Source organism: Nycticebus coucang, chromosome 6 (assembly GCF_027406575.1).
Source record: "Nycticebus coucang isolate mNycCou1 chromosome 6, mNycCou1.pri, whole genome shotgun sequence".
In the NCBI taxonomy this organism is placed as follows: Eukaryota; Metazoa; Chordata; class Mammalia; order Primates; family Lorisidae; genus Nycticebus; species Nycticebus coucang.
In genome coordinates, this window is record NC_069785.1 from 66459541 (window position 1) to 66485228 (window position 25688).

The 25688-nt window shown below is 46.2% G+C and overlaps 1 protein-coding gene across 5 annotated transcripts in view; it reads right to left on the bottom strand.

The window, feature by feature from the left end:
• Positions 1-9152, bottom strand: part of DAPK2 (death associated protein kinase 2) — a 136908-nt gene extending 127756 nt beyond the window's left edge. For 3 of the 5 annotated variants that reach the window (XR_008380728.1, XR_008380726.1, XM_053594832.1), the window contains exons 1-3: positions 9029-9094; positions 3933-4071; positions 2601-2698 (exon numbers count right to left, since the gene is read on the bottom strand). Coding sequence is in view for 2 of the 5 variants with exons in the window: in XM_053594832.1 (XP_053450807.1) it covers positions 2601-2698; positions 3933-4046 (212 nt within the window). In the remaining 3 variants the exon portion in view is untranslated. Of the gene's footprint in view, positions 1-2600; positions 2699-3932; positions 4072-9028 lie in introns of all 5 variants that reach the window. The other 2 variants (XR_008380727.1, XM_053594833.1) reach the window with 1 other exon arrangement.
• Between the last annotated feature and the right edge of the window lie 16536 nt (positions 9153-25688).

The following is a 25688-nucleotide window of genomic DNA, read 5'->3' on the forward strand; positions in this document are numbered from 1 at the left end:
CAAGAGGACAGAAATGCATGTATTTTGCTTACCACTGCCTTGCACAGTGCCTGGCACAGAATAAGTCCTCAATAATACATTAAGTGAAGAAAAGGAGAGAAGGACAGGGCTGTCCCTGCAGAAGCTGAGGGGTCACCTAGCTCCAGCTGATCTAGGAATGGCCCCAGGCAAGACCATTCCCTTCTCTGAGCCTCAGATTCCTCAATGGTCAAATGAGAGGCCTAGAAGAAAAGACTTGTAAACCCTTCCAGCTCATTGCACCTCTAGACCACAAGTCCTACCATGTCTGGCCATTCCACAGGCCTGAGGCCTCTGCTGCCTCTTACCCACATTTTGACCAGTAGGCACTTCAGAATGAACGGGGAAGCAAGAGTCATCCAAGGCACCCCAGGCTGTGAGGTACATGGGGCCTGCTCACTCTGTTGCAGGTAGAGAAGCAGAAAACAGGAAGTCTCTTCCAGTTCTATTGGTTCACATCTTTAATGGATGAGTGGGGGAGAGACAAGACTGAGAAGGAATAATAAACAAATTACCCATGTAACTGCTTCTACTTCCTTCTTGAGACTCCTGCCCCAGACTTCTCAGTTTCTCTGCCCACCCAGACTCCAGACTCTTCTACCTCTGCCCGTTACCATGCATGTAGCTGCCCCACTGCCAGGCTGGAGTTCCTGTGTTCAAGGCAGAGACTGTGTCTTGCTTATCTTTGTGCCCACAGGACTCAGGGAAGACCCCTACCCAGAGGATGTGGTCAAGCTGAGGCCACCAAATCAAATGATACTTGGCACTGCTGGCCATGATCTATTGCTGGTGTCACTAAGGACAGGAGAAGAACCTGCAGCAGAGCGATCCCAATTTCCCTTTCAGAGGTAGACTCCAGGGACCAACTTTCAGCCTCTGGCTCTCTGTTCTCCTCCCACCTTTACCAGGCCCAGGACTGGGAAGAGTCATACATCTGCAGTCTCTAACTACCCCACTCAATCAGCCAGCCAGCCAGGACAACTTAAACCATCTGCCACCTCCCGTTCTACTTCGAATAAGGTTCCTCTGCTTTTGAAACTCTTTGTTTTGTTTTTTGTTTGTTTGTTTTCCTGAGACAGATTCTCAAGATGTAGCCCTGGGTAGAGTATGGCATCATAGCTCACAGCAACTTCCAATTCTTGGGCTCAAGTGATCCTCCTGCCTCAGTTTTCTATGTTTAGTAGAGACGGGATCTCGCTTTTGCTCAGGTTGGTCTTGAACTCATGAGCTCAAGCTATCCACTTGCCTCAGTCTCCCAGAGTGCTAGGATTACAGGCGTGAGCCACCAAGCCTGGCCTCTGTTTTATCTTCAAAAATAAAAGAAGATAATTAGTCCTGATTCAAAAGTTGTATATAGAGAAAAGGACTCCTGTTTTACCAGTTGGATACAAGGGACACTCTAAACTCCCATGTTTTCTTTTCTCTTTTTTTTTTTTTTGAGACAGAGCCTCAAGCTGTTGCCCTGGGTAAAGTGCCGCGGCATCACAGCTCACAGCAACCTCCAACTCCTGGGCTTACGCGATTCTCTTGCCTCAGGCTCCCAAGTAGCTGGGACTACAGGCGCCTGCCACAATGCCTGGCTATTTTTTGATTGTAGTTGTCATTGTTGTCTGGCAGGCCCAAGCTGGATTCGAACCGCCAGCTCAGGTGTTTGTGGCTGGCGCCTTAGCCACTTGAGCTACAGGCACTGAGCCTCTAAACTCCCATGTTTTTGCCCATGGGTATGCAAAGGGGAGAGTGTGCCAATGCCATGCTCACAGAGTGACCATGACAGCTATGCTGGTACCAACGGGCTGGTCAGATCCTAAGATATATACCTTTGGGCAACTTGCTTAGAATATGCACCAGAGTTTCCCCAACTAAAAAGCAAGAGTAAGAATAATTCCTATTTCATGCACTATTGTGAAACTCAAACTTCGGGACTGATTTTTTGTAGTCACTAAAACACCATTTAAATATTAGCAGTTGTTAGCAATGAAAGGCAGTAAGACAACTTCAGAAAAATCTGAATTTCTCTTCTAATAATAACTAGAATACTTTCAGATCTCAGAGTTCAGCCAGGCCTGCATTCTGAGTTCAGCAAACCTGAAAACACACCAAGTAACTCAGATCCCCAGAAACTTCATGACTAGGTTCACATGGCTGGTTACTCAACACAAATCCATTTTCAGGATGATTACTTCACCTCCTATTCATGCTCAGAGCTTAAAAAACAAAATCCTGGGAACCTTGGAGAATCCCATGTGGGATTCAGAGAAGAAAACCAACAGGTCAGGTCACTGTCCGAGGCCTGGGGGTACTTTGTGAAAAAAGTAACATTAAGATTTGTCCTGTTAGCTAAATTATACTGAAAACAGAGAACTCTATCATTTAGTCCCTTCTCCTGGCAAGTCTTTATTTCCAGAGAGATGACTATGTGCAGAAGGTGTATAACCTATGAAGGTGTATAACCTCAGGCTCATTTTTAAAGCCTCCCACTAGTCCTGTGGCCAGTCCCTATCTTCCAACACCAGCTGACAGGTACACCAAGAGTGTGACTCTGGCTCCCTCTGCCATCCCCCACCTCTCATACGGTCTCTTACCTCCCCAGCTCTTCTCCTATGTCATAAAAGTCCTCCACCTTCAGCTGCTTGAATGGCTCCATGTTCGGGCTCCTCATTGAGGCCTGGACCACACAACACTGAAATGGGAAGAAACCTGAGGTTAGGACAGCCACGCAAATTAGCACAAGCTTAAGGATCTGAAAACTACAAACAATTGGCTGCAAGGGAGCCAATACTTTAACAATTATCCATAGCCCTGATTCCTGAAGAACTGCTCTGCTCAAGTCTTTTCTAACCTGCAGATGATCATGATTTATATGAGTTCAAATTTGTTAAAGAAACAGAAAAAGAGACCTCCTCACTTCTTCAAATCTGTCTAAAGAAGTTCAGAGAAACATCCATGGTGAGAATCAGCTATTTGCTCTCACTAAATTCAAACCTACTGAGGAAAGAGGCATCTGATGCAGGAAAAAAAAGAAGAATGAATTTTAAAGTCAGAGTTCTCAGGTTCAAGCCCCAGTTTTTCTTGAGTAAGTCATTTAAGGTGCCAGACACTGAATTCGCTTCCTCGTCTATAAAGTGGAGCTAATACTGTAAAAATCAACTTCAAGTCATGAAATTGTTTGTATAAAATGCTACAGAAAGGTAAGGGATTATCATGACCTCAGCTCCCTCAGGGATTTGCCACCCAATTTCGAGCCTGAACTAATCCGTAAACTCTCACTCATCACCCCAAAGAAGGACGGATGGGAGTAGTGTGACAAACTACAACAGGCACGAGAAGTCTTAAGGTGCTAGTTTCAGCTCTGCCTGTGACTAGCTCCGTGATCTCATCTCCTGTCAGAAAGACCCAAGTGTCCTCATCTGTTAAATGGAGCTAAATCTTCCTGCCCAGGGCACCTCAGTGAGAGCCAAAAGACAATTCTGAGCCACGGAGAGTGCTCACCACCTCAACAGAAGAGATTGTTTGCATCCTCCCCTAGGATCCCCTGCCCCAAGGAGCTCACCCACTCCTGGCATAGACAGTCACATACCACCCTGGTCAGCACCCCAGAAGCAAGGCCCAGAGCAGTCTGCAAATCTGTGTCTTTCAAGAGTCGTTAGCAAAGGCCTCTCAGAACTCATCTTGGCTAGCACTGGCAGCTTTTCTTCCGCCTGCCAATCATATCCCAACCACACCCAAGGCTTCACCAGCCCCCAAAGGCTGTTTTCACCAGGCTAGGTGGAGGCACAATTACATAAGGGTGTGCCTCATCAATGCCAGGTGGTTGGAGCTGTACTAACAACTCTCAGGGAATATATACAATCTACCCTCTTTCCTCTACCTCTGCCCCTTGCAAACCAGAGTGACATTACCAACATGCCACTTACCTCCCTCCCTTCCATCAAGGCACACACATTCCTGAAGATCCCCAGGCAGGGCTGGCCTGGCTCACAAGTCTTACTCTCAAGGTCGCCTGTCGGCTGGCACCTCTGGTCCACCATGCATCCTCCCAGCTTAGTCTTCACTCTGTGCTTGACCAGAACCCAAGCAAGCATGAAGTACTGAAAAGAGCAGGCTCCAGGAGCCCCAGTTCCAAACTGACTTCGATGTGACCCAATCAGAGAGGGTGTCAGGCTCTCTGGGCCTCAGTCCCCTCATCTGTAACCTCAGGGGGTGACACTATCTACATCACCTCCTTCACACATCCCTGTGAGTTTCCATTGTGACAAGAGTATTAAGTGCTGCACAAATAAGAATGATAGTTATTATTGTTGTTTGACTCACTCCAGGCCACTCTTCAGGTTTCTGCTTCCACAGGCATTGAGACAACTAATTCAGGTCCTTTCTGAGAAAAATATTTTGGGGTCTCCCTGGCAAGCTTGGCTTGACCAAAATTGGAAGCTAGACCCACCCTCACTCCCACTATCCAGGTAAATCTGAGACTAGTGTAAGGGGTGGTAGGACTACAATCTACCATCCTCTTTCTCCTGAAAAAAAAAATCCTTCCAAATAAACTTTTCAGGTCAGATTGGAAAGGGGTGGATGTTACTAATTTCACACAGCTAGATTCAAGCAGGAAATGCCAAAAAAATTCTGTTCTCAGAAACCCTGAGAGTGGTCCCTGGAACAGCTAAGATCTCCCATTTGGCACAAAACCAATTCCTTGTGCTATCAGGAGCCGAGCTGGACTCAAAGAAACCCCATTCCCTCAGCAAAATGTGGAGCCTATGCCTTGGGATTCATACCCCGTGTACCCAGAGATAGGGGCAGAAGAGTCCCCTAAGGGCAAACTAGGCCCACCAGTTTGGTTCTGACTTGCCTTTCCCGCCTTAGCTCTCTCCCCTACATATCCTATATTATAGACAAAGTAGATGGTCCCATTTCCCCAAAGCATTCACACCTGCTGTGCCTTTTCCATGGGAGGTCCACCCGCACAGCCCTCTGGCAAAGCTGCCCCCTTCCCACATGACCTGGCTCAATGCTACCATCTCTATGAGGCTTCCCTCCCAAAAACAGATGAAAAATTTCTCCCTCTTTAAATTCCCCAAGAGTGTTCTTCATACATATTTAAGGTTAGAGTTTATCACATTCTGGCTCACAAAATAATCTATGTCTATGTCTAACCCTGAAAGAAAGAATCTAGATTTCGCAGTCACACAAGCCTAGGTTCAAATCCCAGCCCTACCACTTCCTAGCACACTGTCCTTAGCTGAGCACAAGATAACTTTTCTGAGCTTCACATTACTCCATGTGTTGGTGAGTATGTAGGGCAACTAGAACTCACCAACAGGAGTATTACAGTGGGGCAACAACTTTGGAAAACTGGCAGTTTCTATGGACTTGTATAAGAGAATTGTATACAGATGTTTTCCAAAATGGTCTATGTTAGAATGTTCACCACAGCACTACTTTAGTAATAACTAAAAGATGGAAACAACCAAATGGTCATCAATAGAAGGACAAATAAATTGAGGTACAGTACATCCAACAGAATCATTATACAACACTAAGAATTAACAAAGTACTAGTACCTGCAACAACCTGGATGAATCTCACATGCATAATGTTGAATGAAAGTAGCCAGACACAGAAACTAGACTGTGATTCCACTTAGGCAGAGCTAATCTATGGTGCTACAAGTCAGAATAGTGGTTACCTCTGGTGGGGGGAGGGGGTGACACAAAGGCTTCTGAGTGCTGGCAATGTTTTTTCCAAGACAAAGTCTCTCTCTCTCGCCAGGGCTAGAAAGCAGTGGCATCATCATTGTTCGCTGCAACCTGCAACCTGGAACTCCTAAGCAATCCTCCTGCCTCAGCCTCCCAAGTAGCTGGGACTGCAGGTGTGAAGAACCACACCTGGCTAATTTTTCTATTTTTTTAATAGAGCCAGGGTCTTGCTATATTGCCCAGGCTGGTCTCAAACTCCTGGCCTCAAGCAATTCTCCCACCTCATCCTCCCAAAGTCTGGGATTACAGGTTCCAACCACTGTGTCCAAGCCTGTTTCTTTTTCTTTCTTTCTTTTTTTTTTTTTTGCAGTTTTGGCCGGGGCCAGGCTTGAACCCACCACCCCCAGTATATGGGGCTGGTGCCTTACTCCTTAAGCCACAGGTGCCACCCCCAAGCCTGTTTCTTGATCTGGGTAGGAGTTATATGGATATATAGGATGCACACTTATTTTGTAAGCAATCAAAATTTTACACAATTTTTTAAGATGAGACTAATATCTACCTTATGGGACAAATGAAGTAATAGGTGAAAGGTTAATGGTCCCTGAATAGTCCCAACAGATGTGAGTTCCTTCTTTCCTGCCTATTGTCTTGGAGCCCCATGAGGCTCCTATGTCAGCTTTGCCCACTTGTAGTAGCGAGTATACAGTAGGCACACCATAAATTTTATTTGATAGATTTTGTGCCCCAACCCCCTTTGCTCAGATGCCTCATCAGGTAAAACTGATAAGGGCTTGAAACCCTTTCCTAACACCTCTCCTAAATGAATTTGCATTTTACCAGGTTAGAAACATGAAACTAAAGAGGAGAAACTGAATTAAAGTCACAAACTAGGGCCCAGAGAAGGAGCCAGAGACACAGGCACCCTGAAAAGCTTCAAAGACATGGCAACAAGAGGGACACAGTGACAACTTTTGGCCAGAGACATAGGCCATCAGCTCCAGACATTCCAATTTTTTTTTTTTTTTTGAGACAGAGTCTCAAGCTGTAGCCCTGCTATGGCATCACAGCTCACAGCAACCTCCAATTCCTGGGCTTAAGCGAGTCTCTTGCCTCAGCCTCCCATGTAGCTGGGACAACAGGCACCTGCCACAATGCCCAGCTATTTTTTGGTTGTAGTTGTCATTGTTGTTTGGCAGGTCCAGGCTGGATTCGAACCCACCAGCTCTGGTGTATGTGGCTGGCACCTTAGCCTCTTGAGCTACAGGTGCTGAGCCCAGCCATTCCAATTTTAATGCCCATATTTCTCCTAACGGAGTCCTTGGAATTTACATGCCTACCTACAACCCTAATACAAGGCAACTAGGAGGTGAACATGGATTTTCTAGAACCCCGCAGAAAGAGACCTCACAGATCACTTATTTGTGGATTTTTAGACTCTTTTTCAGGAACCACCAGGGTGAGAAAAGGAGGCCAGAGTAGTTCCACATTATCTATACTATATTTTAGGGTTCTGGGTAAGAATTCACTGAAAAAGAAGTATGAAAACCACTGTTCACTGGTCTAACCCACTTGTTTTACAAAAGGAGGAAACTGAGGTGTAGACAGGGGAAGGAATGTGCTAAATGTCACATAGCTGCCCCATCCAGCTGCTGCTTCTCAGGGTTTTTGCTGATAGCCATCACAACCCCTTCAAAGGTGGCACCAGGGTTGGGGAAGTCAGTGGCCTCCTGAGGGATAACCTAGGAGGAGATGTCCAAGGCTGGAATTTCCCCCATAGGGAACTCACAGCACTTACTAGGCCCTCTTCCCTATGTCCCCCAGTTCACTCAGCAAAGTGAACTCTCCCAGGTCCTCACCCTACCTTGCTCAGTGCAAGAAGGCAAAACAGGACCATGGCAAGGGGCAGGCAGTGATTGGGCCAAACACACATCACTATCCTATCACACTTCCATTAGGAATCATCATGCCCAAGTGTTGGTGAAGTTGCCAACAGAAGGGAGGGGGCTCTGGCATTATAGAGTCCCTCTGTACATTCAGGGCTTTGACCACCACAAGCCCTGATGAGGAAGCTGGGGCTCAGAGGTCAGCCACCTGTCTGAGTTAACATGAGAAAAACTCCATCTTTTTGGTAACCAGCCTGCTCCATTAGCCAGCCTGCTTGTTGACCCCAACACAGTCAGGGTCTGTTCAGGTCTCATTCCTTTCAACCACAAACTTGCCCCAGAAGGACAGATATCCACTCACATCCACACATCCCCACCTCCCTACCCAGCCCTCCTGGGAGGCTGCTGAATTACCAGTGGTGTCATTGTTGGCGCTAAAAACATATCTTGGGAGATGGATAGTTTGGGGAAAAGCAAGGCTGTGAAGGTAACTGTGAAGAGGCCAAGGTGCCAGGACCCCTTAGTCAACAGGACTTTCTCAGGAATCCCTTACAGAGGCAGTTGGGAAACACAGTGTCAGAAACCGGAGCAGTATCCCGCAGCTGCTGAACTCTAGAGTACAAGGTGTCAGGAGATGTCCCTCCACGTGCCAACTGGGACCTTCTAATCTGCCACTGGGGCAGCCTGATACCCTGTCCTCTCCTCCTCAGTTCACCCCTAATTTGCCACTACCTGGTCTCTGGGCCTTTGTAAAGAATACTTTTCTCCTTTGTAAAGTGAGAAGGCTAACTTCTGCCTTGCAGAGCTTTAGTGAGGGTTAACCAGATCCATGCATAGCATGAGACATCCGCCATGCCTGGCCCAGAGTCCAAGTCAACTGTTGGTAACGTCCTTCCAAGGGCTTCCACACAGCCTGCTGGCTGCAAACCTGCTGGCTGCCACCATGCCCACGCTAGCTCTGCCCCGGGACCAGGCTCCTTAACAGCGGGTATCCAGCTTCATTCGGCCACAAAGGAGGGTCACAGTATCTGAGCACCCTCCTGGCATCACCTCCTACTGCCAGCGGGGATCCGGGGATGGGAGAGGCGGGATCGGACGCGCTCTCCTCCCTGCAAAGGGGGCTAATTTGATGGAAGTCTGTCTCCCATCTCCTCCCGCGGTCCTGGCTTCTGCCCGCCTCTCCCGCCCCGTCTTCCCGGGTCAAAGTGGCAGGCTTCGGAGCGCGCCCTGAGGAAGCTGCCGGCAGATCCCACGTTATGGTGCCGGCCACCGTGCCCAAGGCCATGCCAGGGGGAAGTGTCAAGCACCCGGGCTGCGGGCCCGGGATCCACGAGAGAGCGCCCCGGAGTTCTCTGCCCCGCCAGCCCCGGCCCCCGGCGCTGCTGCACTCGGACAGCGCGCCCGTCGAGCCCGCAGACAGGCGCTACTCACGGCGGGAGGCTGCGCTGCGGCGGCCGCGGCGGACACCCTGGGCACCAGAGTCGCGGCGGGGAGCGCGGCGTTGGGCTCGGGCTCTCCTCCCTGCGCGCCCGCCGCCCGTCCGCGGAGCCGCCGAGGAGCCGAGGGGGCGGAGCGGTCGGCCCAGTCCCAGGCGCCGGCTGGAGGCGCGCGCCGCCTCCCGGGACGGGGCTCGGGGCGCCCCCTGCTGGGGGCCCTCTCCGGACAGCCCTGGCCGACCCGGCACCTGCGGGGCCCGGATGGTCCGGGGCATGGGGTGAGACAGCCGGTGACAAGACCCTCTGGGCGTCCTTACCCGCTCTGCCACTCACCTGCTGTGCGGCCTTGGGCAAGTCCGCTAACCTCTCGGAGCGGTGTCTGGAAAGCGATTTAAATGAGCTGATACAAGTAGGCGTGGTCTGGCACAATAGCTCAGAAAATGGGATTTCCGTGTCACCCTCTCCCACCCCCACCACATACACCGTGAGAGGAAGTCCCACTAGGGAATAGGCCGGTCCTTGCCTCCCTCCCTCTCCGACGACTCAGCACAGGTCCTTCTGGGAACCTCACCACCCACGTCTCACAGCAGGATGAGCCCTGGAATCAGGAGGGACACTCTGTTCTCCACCGTCCCCAACCCCACCCCGCTCCCACACTTTGGAACGTCCTGGTCTTGTTTGCCCTTGTTAGTGAGTGAAACCCTCGTATCACCACCAAGTCTTCCCTAATAAAGGACTTGGGAGTGGATGCCTCCTCTCTTCCTTCTGCCAAAAAATCCCAGAGGAAAAAAGGAATTTTAGGGGAGGAGGGGATAGGAGGGAGGAAGCGGAAAGGGAACTTAACCCAAGTTCAGTGGTCTTGTTTCAAGACCCAAGACTAAGTTACTTAGCAGAAAGAAATGAGGACCTCCCCTCCCAGAATTTCCATCCCTACCTCATTCACACGGCTCCTCAAAAGGGTCCCATTCCATGTCTGTATTCTTGGCGGTGCCTCTTTATTCATCAGTAAAGTGATAACTAGAAGACTTCTACTAGTGTGAGCATCACCCCACCCCACCCCCACCTTTAGCCTTTGGCACTGGGACAAATACAGATGGACTCAGCAACCCAGCTGAGCAGTGCCTTAGCACCTGGGACAGCCTCAGGGAAGATCTCAGAGCTTCCTTGTTTATAAACTTTACAACATCCCAGGACAGTGCAGTCTCTGAGCCTCCTCTCCTAAGAGCACAAGGCTACAATGGGTATCCAAGATCAGAGGTGGCTTCTGATATTAATGGGCAGAGAAGAAAGACACCCACTGGTGAGATTTCACTAGCATAGGGAGCCCCCTGACAAACCATCCCTAACACCTCCTCCCCCATTTCCAGTTATCTGTTGCTACCAACAAACCACTACCAGATTTGGTGGCACAAAACAATTTCATTATGCTCACACATTCTAAAGGTCAGGAATTTAGACAGAGCACAATACATATGGCTTATCTCTGTTCCACAACATTTGAGACTTAAGCTAGGAAGACTTGGGTGGCTGGGGGTGACTTGAATAGCTGGGGGCTAAAGTCACCTGGAGGATTTTCCTTCACATGTTCAGTGGCTAGGCTGTGAATTCAAGACTAGGCTTAGCTGATACCACTGGGCACCTACATATAGCCTCTTGGTCCCTTTCCCTCTGAGCCTCAATCTGACCAATATTCAGCAGCAGCAGTACCTCTTGCATAAGTCAAAACAGATGAACTTGGATTTGTCACTTAACAAATTAGTTAAGAGAATTGCAGCTGGAAAGATCATTGTCAATCAACCCATGCAGCTTGGTCTTTCTTCAGATGAGGAAACTAAGGCTCAGAGGAGGGAAGTGACTTACCAAAGGTAACATGGCTGGTGAGACAGAGCTAGGATTAGAACCAGGCTTCATCCAGATTCTCATTTTGGCGCTCCTTCCACTGCACCTGCCAAAATGCAATTGCCAGGGAAGTACCACCTGGAGAAGAAGTTCATGCTTGAGGTTGAATGAGTTTGTCACCTGAGGCCCTGCAGCAATAGGGCGTGGAACACCGAACATGAGACCAGGGTGGCAGTGGGCAGAGAACAGGAGACCCCAAGGATAATGGTAACAAAGACACCTACTCCAGAATGAAGCCAGAGTAGGTCCAGGTCTTAAGAGCTAAGAATTATGCGGCTCAGCCCCTGCATGGTTCTCACTGCTGACCAAATCGAGTCTAAACACCTCACCCTAGCATTTAAGGCTCCAGTTTGCATTTTCCTGCTATGTATGAACATTCTCTTCCTTCTTGTGCACACACATCGGGTCTTTTGCCAGGTCACATTATTGGCTGTCCCTGTCTCCATGCTTTTGAGCCATTCCACCATGACTCCCCTTATCCCATTCAACAAAATCCTATCTATCCTTCAAGAGTCCTCTAAAGCAGAGGCTGTCAACCTGTGGGTCATGACCCCTTTGGGAGTCAAATGACCCTTTCACAGGAGTTGCCTAAATACATCCTGCATATCAGATATTTACATTATGATTCATAACAGTAGCAAAATTACAGTTATGAAGTAGCAATGAAAATAATTTTATGGTTGGGGGTCACCACAACATGAGGAACTTGCTTCCCCTCTGTCTGTTAAAGGGCCGCGGCATTAGGAAGGTTGAGAACCACTGCTCTAAAGTATTGTATCTTCCATGAAAACTTCCTTGATCTGCCCTCTAAATGCCTCCCTCCTCTTAACCATCTTTGTTAGTGCCTCTCTTGTCATTTACTCCCCTCTATTTGAGTTATAATCAGTGTCTACTTTTGTTTTTCTCAAGGGCAATTACAGCATCTTGTCCACCTTTGAAACCAACCATACAGTCCCTGATATCCCAAATCCAATAAAAGTTTGTGAAACAGAATTATTAGAATGTAAATGCCACAAGGTAAGTGACCACAGCTATCTGGTTTTCAATTGTCCCCTAAGGGCACTCAAGTACTTGGCCCTTGTAGATTCTCAATAATCACATGTTGGATGGATGAATGTGTAATTAATCTTAACAGCTGTCAAGAATTACATTTCTTTTAGCTTGGTCATTCCAGAGCCTTATTTCAAAGTGCTTTAGTTAAAGGTGGATGTTATTACTCCCTTTAACAGATGAGGTAACTGAGGCTTGAGGAAGTTGACTTGCCCAAACTCACTCAACATAAAGGTGGTTGAGCTGTGATATAAATGTCACAATCTCTTTGGAGATCGTGTGCCCATCTCCAAAGCCCAAGCTTCTTCTGTGCTACGACCTTCTGCTGTCTGCCCTCAACTGAAACTTCCAAGATTTCTGAAATAATGTTAACGTAGAAGTATTCAGCACTGGCAGCATATCAGAATCACTGTGCGGGTGTTTAAAATCCCCCACTCGGCCGTGCACATGGCTCATGCCTGTAACCCTAGCACTCTGGGAGGCCAAGGCAAGTGGATTGCCTGAGCTCATGGGTTTGACCAGCCTGAGCAAGAGCAAGATCTGGTCTCTAAAAATAGCTGGGCATTGTGGCAGTCACCTGTAGTCCCAGCTACTTGGGACGCTGAAGCAAGAGAATTGCTTAAGCCCAAGAGTTTGAGGTTGCTGTGAGCTATGATGCAATGGCACTCTACCAAGGGCCATTTAATAAATAAATTAATTAATTAACTAAATTTAATTAAATCCCCCACTCTCAGATTGCACCTTACATCAATAACAAGCTCATATGCTAGCAGAACTTCTAGGGGTAGGGATCAGTATTCATTGAAACTTCCAATGCACAAGTTGAGAACCACTTCGTCCATGTCACAAAGATCTGGGAAAATGAAAGGATCCTCCAACAACCCATCCAGCTGCAAACACATTTGAGCACCTCTTTGTACAAGATGCTCTAAGGGTTTATGAGATGGGAGAGCCACAGGAGCTCCAGGTTTCCATAGGATGAAAATACAAGCCCACAAGTAAAGATATAACCATGGCAGACAGAAAAGGGCAACGATTGTGGTGATATCCTAAAGGACACTCTGGAGCCTTGACAACGGGTCCAGTGTCGAGGAATCCTTTCTTAGGCTATTACATCATTCCAGGAGAGGGCACAGGTGATTGCTCCCCAGCTGGCTTGCCCAGTGGGTGGAAGGTAGGCAGGAAGCCTCCTCCTCCCAAAGTAGCCTGTGGCCTGGCTTCTCAGCTCTTCCTAGCCCTACTCACCCAATCCTGTGCCCTTTGCACTCCCACACCCAACCAGGCAGAGTCCTGGGTATAGAGCAAGCCTGGAAACCCTTCTTGCTTCCCCTCTGGTCTACTGGCCCCTGAAGCCCCTAGCCTTTTGGACTCAGCAAAGCCTTGACCCCCACAAGGATGGAGTGGGGAAGGGGAGGAGAGAAGAGAGGAAGGAGCTGGGAGACAGGAGGCTTTGCCTGCCCCTGGAGGCCTGGAAGATGGGGATTTCCTGGACATGTGTCACACTCATTCACTACACAATCATTCAACAGCACCTCAACAGCTAGGTGCTGGGGTAGGGGGAAATAGAGGTCCAATGCAGGAAGGATCAGCTATACTCTGGAAGCCTTGAAAGGAATGGAAGGCTTGAGTCCAGCTCTTTTGCCAGGATGGATTATTGGCTATTTCTTTCTCCATGCTTTTGAGCTATTTCACCAATAGCTCAAGAAGAATAGCTTGGAAGAAAAGTAGGAGCACCAGAAGAATATGAAGTGGGGTGAGGGAGTCAGGGCACACGAGGTGAAAGAAAAGGGCCGGGATATAAAACCACCTGTCATTTACTGCCCCCACTCCAACCTGAGTCAACACAGAGCCACATTGCAGGATCATGACCCAAGCAGGTTCCATTGCCTTCTATCTGGGGCAGAGGCTGGGAACATGATGCTTGGGCAGGGTCTCCAAACTCTGCCCACTTTTAGGGCTACAAATTCCATCTACCTACTTCTTTAGCCTCAGGAATCAGGCAGGCCTATTTGTATTTCTGCTCAGCCACTTTCTGGGCAAGTCATTCCTCTCTGAGCCTCAGTTGCCTCATCTATAAAATGGAAATAATTACATCTTTCTTTTTTTTGAGACAGAGTCTCACTATGTCACCTTTGGTACAGTGCTGTGGCGTCACAGCTCACAGCAACCTCAAACTTAGGCTTAAGTGATTCTCTTGCCTCAGCCTCCCAAGTAGCTGGGACTACAGCTATTTTTTATTGCAGTTGTCATTGTTGTTTAGCTGGCCGGGGCTGGGTTAGAACGCACCAACCTTGGTGTATGTGGCTGGTGCCATAACCACTGTGCTATGGGCACCAAGCCGGAATAATTACACCTTTCCTTCAGAGCTTTCCTTACAGCTTTCCTTCAGAACCAGACTTACAAACACTGTGCCAGATGTTTAACAAAGCACTAGCACAATGTCATTTCCCCTCCCAAAGCAGATGCTGTTTTCCCTCAAGACAGTTTGTCATTGGGCGGCGCCTGTGGCTCAGCGGGTAGGGCGCCGGTCCCATATGCCGGAGGTGGCGGGTTCAAACCCAGCCCCGGCCAAATTAAAAAAAAAAAAAAAAAAAAAAAAAAAGACAGTTTGTCATTTATGCCATCTCTCTCTCTCTCTAGCCATGTTGTTCCTGCCACTGTCTCTGCAGTACTTTCTTTTTTCTTTGTTTTTAGAGACAGAGTCTCACTTTGTCGCCCTCAGTAGAGTGCTATGGCACCACAGCTCATAGCAACCTCCAGCTCTTGGGCGTAGGCGATTCTCTTGCCTCAGCCTCCCAAGTAGCTGGGACTACAGGTGCCCACCACAACGCCCGGCTATTTTTTGTTATTGTTGCAGTTTGGCCAGGGCCGGGTTTGAACCTGACACCCTTGGTATATGGGGCCAGCGGTGCCACCCTCTGCAATACTTTCTTCATTTCTTCTTCATCTATCCAAGACTTAGCTCAATTCAAGCTTTATTCATTCTACAAACCTTTCCTGGTACCCATCCTGGGCCTGCCAGGAGATAGCCTGGGAACAAATGCCTAGAATCCTGTGTTCTGCAGCCAGGCCAGGAGCTGGGCAGAGCCCAGAGGGAGCCCAGAGTTGGGGGGGAAGGGCCCTGAGTGCCTGGGCAGGTGGGAGGACGAGGAGGCTCTTCAGAGGAGAGGAACACTTCCAGATCTCACAGTCAGAACTCACAATCATATCTGCTGAGCTGATCATATGATTTCATCTTGCTGTGTCTGCAAAGAACACTCAGAGGGTTCTTTGAGTGACCCTCATCACACTTCCCTACACCATGCCAGTGATGTGGCTGGATCCGCAAGAGGCTTTTGGTGGATCCATACGGGAAGGATGGGTAAGACAGCATTTCCTTCCCACCTTCTCCTAAACAGAAAATACAGGGCCAGATATGGTCACTCTGAGGGAGGCTCCTCCCACACTCCTGCCTGATCCCTGACCTCTGTGTGGGTTGGCCCTCCCACTAGAGGCCCCTGCTCTGCCCGCCCTGGTCTGCACAGGTCCTGACCCAGTTCTGAACAGCTGCATCTGGGAAAACAAAGGTACAGGAGGCCAAGTACGGCCGTCTACAGTGGCCTCTGTCCCAAACAGGACTGGGCTCTGTTTCAGCTGCTCCAGATCAGCTCTCTAGACTAAGGAACTCCAGGCTCTTTTGTCCTTTTCCTTTCAGGAGATTTTCTGGCCTCTGAGCCTTGGCTTCCATTATTCCATCTGCATAAAATATCTTCATCCTTCCACCCAGATCCAATCAACATTTGTAGATAATTTATCATGAGCCAAGCACTATGCTGTTTTCTAATTATCTCATTTAACCTCCAAGTTGAATACTTCTTTTAGACCAATATTATGATTTTATTATATAAGTGGGGAAACTGAAATTCAAAGAAGGTAGTAGATTTTTGCATTTATTTATTTATTATCTTTATCTTTTTTTGAGACTGAGTCTCACTATGTCGCCCTGGATAGACTGCCATGGTGTTATCATAGCTCACAGCAACCTCAAACTCTTGGGCTCAAGAGATCCTTCTGCCTCAGCCTCCCAAGTAGCTGGGACTACAGGTGCCTGATAATTGTTCTATTTTTAGTAGAGACAAAGTCTCACTTTTGCTCAGGCTGCTCTCAAACTCCTGAGCTAAAGCAATACACCAGCCTCGGCCTCCCAGAGTGCTAGGATTTAGGCGTGAGCCACGGTGCCTGGCCTTTGCATTCATTTTGGCTGTCCAATTTTCAATCCCCCCCGCCTTAATTGGGAGGGAACAACTATAGTGGCTATATTAGGATATAAGTAGATGGAATGTACAATCTCCCCCCACCAAAGTGGAAGGAAGAAAATCCTCCTTCCCTGAAGCCATGAGACTCAGTCTTGGCCAATCAGATACTTCTTCTGCCCAGCACTTTGAATCCTAAGTAAGTAATGCCAAGATGTTCACAGTGGGGGTGTGCAACAGTTGAGGTCTTCTAGACAGATTATTGTTCCATTCTGTGGTTCCTGCTGCTCCAGCCTCGCACTGATTCTGAGACCCTGTAACCCGCCAGTAAATCCCTCTGTGCTGAGTTGGCAAGAACCTGACTAATACTGGGGGGAGACAGGAACATGCTCAATGCCGAAGGGCCAGGAATTAAACATCTTCTTTCACATCTTCTGTCCACTTCGTCACAGAGCTTCCGACACAGGAGAGGGAAAGAGAATTCCCAGGATCACAGGGAAGGGAAGCCCAAGGATGACAGCATGCAGCAGGCTTACAGCAACCAGACCAGATTTTCACATGGGAGCTGCCAGTCCCAGGAGCAACGACTCCAACAAAAAAGTGAAACAGATACATTGGACAATCTGTTTTGACCTCAATAGGTTAACTTCAATAGGCACTCTTTGAGAGGAAACTTCAGAGATGAATTTAATGTAAGTATGTAGAAAAATTAAATGAATAAGTAAGAAAGTGATTATTAACCTTAGAAAAACAAAAAGGCACAAACACAAAATGTCATCACAATACACTATGGCTCAGTTCTGAATAATATTTGTATGTCATACTAATGTGAAAAATAAATGTTTTATCTTACCTCAAGAGAGAGAAGGATGAGAATGGAGAAAAGTATAAACATTAAATCCTCAACTTTCATAATGGGATGTGAATGGATACATAAATTGCAAAGTAATGAAGTAGGTCTGGCGCAGTGGCTCACCCCTGCAATCCTAGCAGTCTGGGAGGAAGAGATGGATGGATTGCCTGAGCTCACGAGGCCAAGGCGGGTGGATTGCCTGAGCTCATGGCTTTGACCATCCTGAGCAAGCGTGAGACCCTGTCTCTAAAAATAGCCAGGCATTGTGGGAGGCACCTGTAATTCCAGCTACTCTGGAGGCTGAGACAAGAGAATCGCTTAAGCCCAAGAGTTTGAGGTTAAAAAAAAAAAAAAAGAGTTTGAGGTTGCTGTGAGCTGTAACACCACAGCACTCTGCTGAGGATGACAAAGTGAGACTCTGTCTCAAAAAAAAAAAAAAACGCTTAAAGAATCCAAGAGAGGATGATATGGGATATAAGAAACAGTTTGGGCAGAGTAAAATTCAGAAGAATATACAGTGAAAAAAAGAATAGGCACTGACACTGGAGGATTCCTTAGTCAAGTGGCTAAAATTTAATAACATGGAATTATGTTTCCTTTTTCATGCACCCCCAAACACCACTTTAGAACATTTTAGAATCACGAGACCCTTTAAAGTTATTGGTTTAGAACTTCTAGGGATAGAACGAAGAAATATGGCTCGACACCTGTAGCACAGTGGTTACGGCACCAGTCACATGCATCTAGGCTGATGGGTTCCAGCCCACCTGGGCCAACTAAAGCACAATGACAACTACAACAAAAAATAGCTGGGCATTGTGGAGGACACCTGTAGTCCCAGCTACTTGGGAGGCTGAGGCAAGAAAATCTCTTAAGCTGAAGAGTTGAAGGTTGCTGTGAGCTGTGATGCCACGGCATTCTACCAACGGTGACAAAGTAAGACTGTCTCAAAAAAAAAAAGGAAAAAATAAAAGAACTAAGAAATGTGAATCTTCAACAGGCCCTGTAGATTCACATCTACACTAAAATAAGACCTAGCACATATGCGTTCCTAGAGATAATAATAAATTCTATACATAATCATAAAATAAAAGTCATATATTTGATGTTAAATTTTTAGAATCAACCTATGAGCAAAGGACTGATTAGTTTATAGGTACAAATCAAAATATCATGTTACAAATATTAATAAAAAAATATAGTGAACACATTTGGGAAGTGGAAAAGGAAAAAGCAATAGAAAGAAGGGAATCTGTTCTAGTTTATATTATTTTAAATTATAATGGAAGATAGTTTTTTTGAGACAGAGTCTCACTATGTTGCCCTTGGTAGAGTGCTGTGGCGTCACAGCTCACAGCAACCTCTAACTCTTGGGCTTAAGAGATTCTCTTGCCTCAGCCTACCAAGTAGCTGGGACTACAGGTGCCCAGCTATTTTTTGTTGTAGTTGTCATTGTTGTTTATCAGGCTCGGGCTAGATTCGAACCCACCAGCTCTGGGTATGTAGTTAGTGCCCTTAGCCACTGAGCTACAAGCCAGATTTTTTTTTTTTTTGAGACAGAGTCTAACTCTGTCACCCTGGGTAGAGTGCTGTGGCATCATAGCTCACAGCAACCTCAAACTCCTGAGCTTAAGCAATCCTCCTGTCTCAACCTCCTGAGTAGCTGGGACTACAGATGCCTGACAAAATGCCCAGCTAGTTTCTCTATTTTTAGTAGAGATGGAGTCTCATTCTTGTTCAGACTGGTCTCTAACTCCTGAGCTTAAGCAATCCACCCACTTATGCCTCCCAGAGTGTTAGGATTACAGATGTGAGCCATCCCACCCCGCCTATGAGAAATGGCTGATACCAGGGCTCGAATAAGGAGAGTACAAGGTAACTTATGCCAGATAGTAAGAAAATGCTCAAAAGTGGACAATAATGTGTCAAGAGGACAAGAAGCCTTCTTGAAGGGGATTTCACTGGCCACATTTGGAATTATGTGAGTATTGAAATAAATAATGACAGAAATAGATTATAACATAGCAAAAAAATCTGTTAAATTTATTAAAAAATAAAAAATTTAAAGGGACAGAAAAATGTCAACCAATAGTGTAGAAGAAATGATGGAATTAGAAAAGTCAACACTTTACTATCACATAGTAATAAGTGATTCAGGCAAGAAGCATCACTGTATATTAAAACCATTGAGTGAAAGATTTTTGGAGAGAAGAGGATGTTCATGTGGTCTCTATCACTCCTATCACTCTATCACTCTTTTCTTTTTGTCATTAATGAGAAATCACTCATTAATGACAAAAAGAAAAATAATACTTTTACAGTGGAGTAATCCAGCAGTCCTCCTTAAAAAAATGACCAAACTTGGCAGCACCCACGGCTCAGTGAGTAGGGCACTGACCCCATATACCGAGGGTGGCGGGTTCAAAGCTGGGCCCTGGCCAAACTGCAACAAAAAAATTGCCAGGCATTGTGGCGGGCGCCTGTAGACCCAGCTACTCGGGAGGCTGAGGCAAGAGAATCGCCTAAGCCCAAGAGCTGGAGGTTGCTGTGAGTTGTAACGCCACAGCACTCTACTGAGGGCAACAAAGTGAAAAAAAAAAGAAAATGACCAAACTTAGCATCAATAACAATCAGACAAAGTTGACATCATATGCCCACTGAAGTGCAGCACGGAGAAAGATATCACATCATCTGTGTGGTTCTCTTGCCAGAAATGTAGAATCTGAATCGAATCATGGGAAAACAATCAGACAAATCCAGCTTGAGGGGCATTCTGCAACTGACGTGTACCCTTCAAAAATATCAGTGTGATGAAAGAAAAGCATGATTGCTTTAAATTAAAAACTGAAGTGTTACAAAAATGTAGTGCAATGTGTGATGAGTGATTGGATCCTGGATTGAAAAAAATAGCTAAGGCTAGGCGCCTGTGGCTCAAGAGGCTAAGGTGCCAGCCACATACACCTGAGCTGACAGTTCAAATCCAGCTTGGGCCTGCCAGACAACAATGACAATTACATAAAAAAATAGCAGGCGTTGTGGCGGGCGCCTGTAGTCCCAGCTACTTGGGAGGCGGAGGCAGGAGAATCTCTTGAGCCCAGGAGTTGGAGGTTGCTGTGAGGTGTGATGCCACAGCACTACCCAGGGTGACAGCTTGAGGCTCTGTCTCAAAAAAAAAAGAAAGAAAGAAAGAAATAGCTAAAAGGAACTTTATTGGACAATTATAGAAATTTCAATATGAACATTTTATTAGATAATCCTATCAGTGCTACATTTTCTTTCTTTCTTTCTTTTTTTTTTTTTTGAGATGGAGCCCACGCTGTCACCCTGGGTATAGTGCTGTGGCATCACAGCTCACAGCAACCTCAAACTCCTGGGTTTAAGCGATTCTCTTGCCTCAGCCTCCCAAGTAGCGGGGACTACAGGCATCCGCCACAATGCCTGGCTATTTTTTGGTTGTAATTGTCATTGTTTGGCAGGCCCAGGCTGGATTCAAACCTGCCAGCTCTAGTGTATGTGGCTGGCGCCTTAGCCGCTTGAGCTACAAACGCCACCAGTGCTACATTTTTTGAGTGAAAGAATTATGTTATCGACCGGGCGCGGTGGCTCACGCCTGTAATCCCAGCACTCTGGGAGGCCAAGGTGGATAGATTGCTTGAGCTCACATGTTTCAGACCAGCCCAAGCAAGAGTGAGACCCCATCTCTAAAAATAGCCAGGTGTTGTGGTGAACACCTGTAGTCCCACCTACTCGGGAGCCTGAGGCAAGAGAATCACTTGAGCCTAAGAGTTTGAGGTTGCTATGAGCTAGGACACCACAGCACTCTACCAAGGGTGACAAAGTGAGACTCTGTCTCAAAAAAAAAAAATTATATTATGGTTATGGAGGAACATGTCTTTATTCTCAGGGCATGCATGTTGAGGTATTTCAAGGAGAAATAGCATTATGTCTACAACCCTTCTGCAAATGATTCAAGGAAAACAGAATATTTGCATATACGTAGAGTGTGAGAAAGCCAAATATGACAAATTGTTATCTGCTGATAAGTCTAGGTGAATTCTTACAACTTCTTTCTAAATTCGAAATTTTCAAAATAAAAAGTTGGAGAAAGGGCGGCGCCTGTGGCTCAGTCGGTAAGGCGCCGGCCCCATATACCGAGGGTGGCGGGTTCAAACCCGGCCCCAGCCAAACTGCAACCAAAAAATAGCCGGGCGTTGTGGCTGGCGCCTGTAGTCCCAGCTACTCGGGAGGCTGAGGCAAGAGAATCGCTTAAGCCCAGGAGTTGGAGGTTGCTGTGAGCTGTGTGAGGCCACGGCACTCTACCAAGGGCCATAAAGTGAGACTCTGTCTCTACAAAAAAAAAAAAAAAAAAAAAAAAGTTGGAGAAAGCCAGACATGATGGCCCATGCCTATAATCTTTGCACTTTGGGAGGCCAAGGTGGGAGGATTGCTTGAGGCCAAGAGTTCAAGACCAGCATGAACAAGAACGAGACCACATCCATACAAAAAAATAGAAAAATTAGCTGGGCATGGTGGCATACACCTGTAGTGCCAACTACTAGGGAGGCCGAGGCAGGAGGATAGATTGAGCCCGGGAGTTTGAGGTTGCTGTAAGATTTAACCACTGCCCTCTAGCCTTGGTGACAGAGCAAGACTCTGTCTCAAAAAGAAAAAAAGAGAGAGAGAAATAAAATACAAAATTTATTACAGAATTGGTAGAAATTACCACTTGATGTGTTTATGGTAAGAAGAAAAAAGAAAGAAAAGAAAAAAGAAATTGGCAGAAAAACTAAAAAAAAAAAATGTTAAAATTGGTTGTGTCTAAGGAGGGTCTTAGTCCATTCAGTCTGCTACAACTAAATGCCATATACTCAGTATATTATAAACAACACAAGTTTGTTTCTCATAGTTCTAGAGGCTCAGAAATCCAAGTTCAAGGTACCAGGAGATTCAGTGTCTAGTGAGGGTCCACTCTCTGATCATAGATGGCACGCCTTCTTGCTGGTCTTCACAGAGCAGAAAAGGCAAGGCAGTTCTCTGGACCCTCTTTTACAAAGGCACTAATCTTTTGAAAGGGCTCTAATCTATACCTAAGGCTCTAATCTACACCTAAGGTATATATCTATACCTTGCCTCCTAATACCATCACCAAGAGGGTTAGAATTTCAACAAATGCATTTTGAGAGAACATAAACATTTAGACCATAATTGAGAATAATAACACTAAGGTAGGCCAAAACAGAGAAATCTATTTTTTTTTATACTTCTTGGACTTTTTTTGTTCGTTTGTTTTGCTATGTTTCCATATTACTTCCATGATTAACAACAACTAAATTAATAAATAAAACAAAATATTTACAATAGAAGCTGATCTGAGGATAGTAAGCTTATCTATGGAGGTCTCTTCATTCTAGAAAAAAATTAATAAATACTGTGTTTAGGGCGGTGCCTGTGGCTCAGTGAGTAGGGCGCCGGCCCTATATGCCAAGGGTGGCGGGTTCAAACCCAGCCCCGGCCGAACTGCAACAACAACAAAAAAATAGCTGGGCGTTGTGGTGGGCGCCTGTAGTCCCCAGCTGCTCGGGAGGCTGAGGCAGGAGAATCGTGGAAGCCCAAGAGCTGGAGGTTGCTATGAGTCCTGTGATGTCATGGCACTCTACCAAGGGCAGTAAAGTGAGATTCTGTCTCTACAAATAAATCAATAAATAAATAAATACTGTGTTTAATACCTATCAATGGTTATCAAGTTTCTATCAAGACCTATTAATGAGTGCTGAGGTCCTTGCAACTCATTCAGGTTTCCTCAGCTTCATTTCTGTTCAACAACAGTATTTATTAAAGTGTATTGTATTATTCTTTGTCTACATCTTGCTGAGAGGGACAGGCACGGTGGCCCACCCCTGTAATCCTAGCACTGTGGGAAGCCAAGGTAGGCAGATCCGTTGAGCTCGGGAGTTAGACACCAGCCTGTGCAAGAGCGAGACCCAATCTTTAAAAATAGCCGGTCGTTGTGGCAGGCACCTGTAGTCCCAGCTACTTGGGAAGCTGAGACAAGACAGTCTCTTGAGCCCAATAGCTTGAGGTTGTTATGAGCTGCAACGCTACAGCACTCTACAGAGGGCGACAAAGTAAGACTCTGTCTCAAAAAAAAAAAAAGAAAAATCTTGCTGAAAGAAAAAATTTGCCAAGAACATTAAGTATCACTAATGTGAAAACATATTAAACTGTAAATATCCTTCAGAAATTGATGAAAATGACAAAACAAATAAAAGCATATCTTGATTTTGTATTCATCCCATGTCCTGTTTTTCACCAGGAAGTTCTATCTCTGTCGATCCACCTAGCCCCTATTTTCAATCCACAAAATAAATAAGGAACTCAGAAAATTGCACATTTTATTTTATCTGGGTTTTTTTGTTTGTTTTTCTTTTTTTTTTTTTTGAGACAGATACTTATTCTGTCATCCAGGGCGGAGTGTTGTGGCATCACAGCCCACAGCAGCCTCAAACTCTTGGGCTCAAGAGAACCTCAGCCCCTGGAGTAGCTGGGACTATTTGGTGCTTGCCACAACACCTGGCTAGTTTTTCCATTTTTAGCAGAGATGGGGTCTCACTTTTGCTCAAGCTAGTCTTGAACTCCTGAGCTCAAATAATCCACCCACTTTGGCCTCCCAAAGTGCTAGGATTACAGGCATGAGCCACTGGGCATGGCTTATTCTATCCTTTTATTTGCTTTTAACCAATAAGGAGAAATGACTGCCCAAATCATGCTGCTATTTCTTGGCAAAGGCTCCACTAGAAACCAGACCACTTCCCATAGATCCTCAACTCATAGTTCCCGATCCCAGTGGTTCTGAATCTTCCATGCTATATAAGTGTGGACAGGTCAGTCAACACTTCCCAGCCTCAGTGTTCTTACTGCTAAACACAAAATTATCTCTCATAGTCCCTGATGGTAGCCATGATTTTCAGTTGGAGAAATGAAGTTCCCATAAGGCTCTACGGCATGGTAAGGTTTACCCTGTAAGGCAACCTTGAGCCTTACACACGTGTTCATTTTATATTCTGATCATCTGAAAAGACTCACCCAAACAAGGCCAAAGAACACCAATATGACAGCCTCAGGAATCCAGCAACAAGGAAACTAAGTTGATATGACCCATTTCGCTTAATTAGCTTAATCAGAAGAACAACAGCAAGAAAAAAACCTAGTAACCATAACATTCCTCAAAAAAACAAAAGTGGCAGCACCCATAGCTCAGTCGGCAGTGCGCCAGGCACATACACCGAGGCGGGTGGGTTTGGCCAGGGCCAGTTAAAGCAAGGATAACTGCAACAAAAAAATCGCCAGGCGGTGTGGCAGGCACCTGTAGTCCCAGCTGTTTGGAAGGCTGAGGCAAGAGAATCGCTTAAGCCAAAGAGTTTGAGTTTGCTGTGAGCTGTGACGCCATAGCACTCTACCCAGGGTGACATAGTGAGACTCTGTCTCAAAAAAAAAAAACAAAACCCTACAGCTTATTAAGCTAATAAGATTTGGTAAAAGGTCATAATCATTTCTAATTCTGCATCAATCAGCAAATTAGCAATCATAAACCAAACTTAATATTAATCCTGTTGGTTGGGCAGCATCTGTGGCTCAGTGGATAGGGTGCCAGCCCCATATACCAAGAATAGTGGGTTCAAACCCAGCCCGGCCCAACTGCAACAAAAAAATAGCCAGGCATTGTGGCGGGCACCTGTAGTCCCAGCTACTCGGGAGGCTGGCAAGAAAATTGTCTAAGCCCAGGAGTTGGAGGTTGCTGTGAGCTGTGACGCTACAGCACTCTACCAAGGGCGATAAAGCGAGACTCTGTCCCTAAAAAAAAAAAAAAAAAATCTTGTTGGTTGTTATCATGCTAATGAATCCTTGAAACTCCTAAAAAGCTGAAATTCACTATGGTTTCTAGCAGGTAGGAATTTAAATCCAGAAGAGATCATCTAACACCTTAAAGTGTAGAAGGAAGGAGGTCCACAGAGAGAAAGCAACTTACCAAGTTCACACTTGCCTGGGGCAGAGCCAGAATTGAAATTCAGGTCTCCCAACCCCTAGATCAGTGGACATTCTACCCACGACATGCCATAGGCTGAAGCCCTGGGTAAAGCCAAATCTACTCATCATGACCAAGGTGAACCTATAATAATTCAACAAGGAATTTTGGAAGGCCTATAATATTCAAACACCATACCAGGAGCTGTGAGAAACAACGGATACATTCAAGGAGATCGGAACTAAAAAACATATTCAAGACAGCCAAAACGTCAGGTGTGGTGGCTCATGCCTATTATCCCAGACACTCAAGAGACTGAGAGAAGTGTATCACCTGAGGAGTTTGAGGTTACAGAGAGGTATTATCACATCACTGTACTCCAGCCTGGGCAGCACAGCGAGATAGCCAAGAATTTGAGCTATACGCTACTGACCAGACTATAGGAGTTTGAATAAAATCAAAGGAAACTATCCCAAGGGGGAAAATACATTTTATTTTCCACCTTAAAAAAACATTGTTTACAAGTGGTTTTCCAAAACACACATATACCATAAGAGGTATTAAATAATATTTATTAGGGGTTATCAAGTTATCAAAA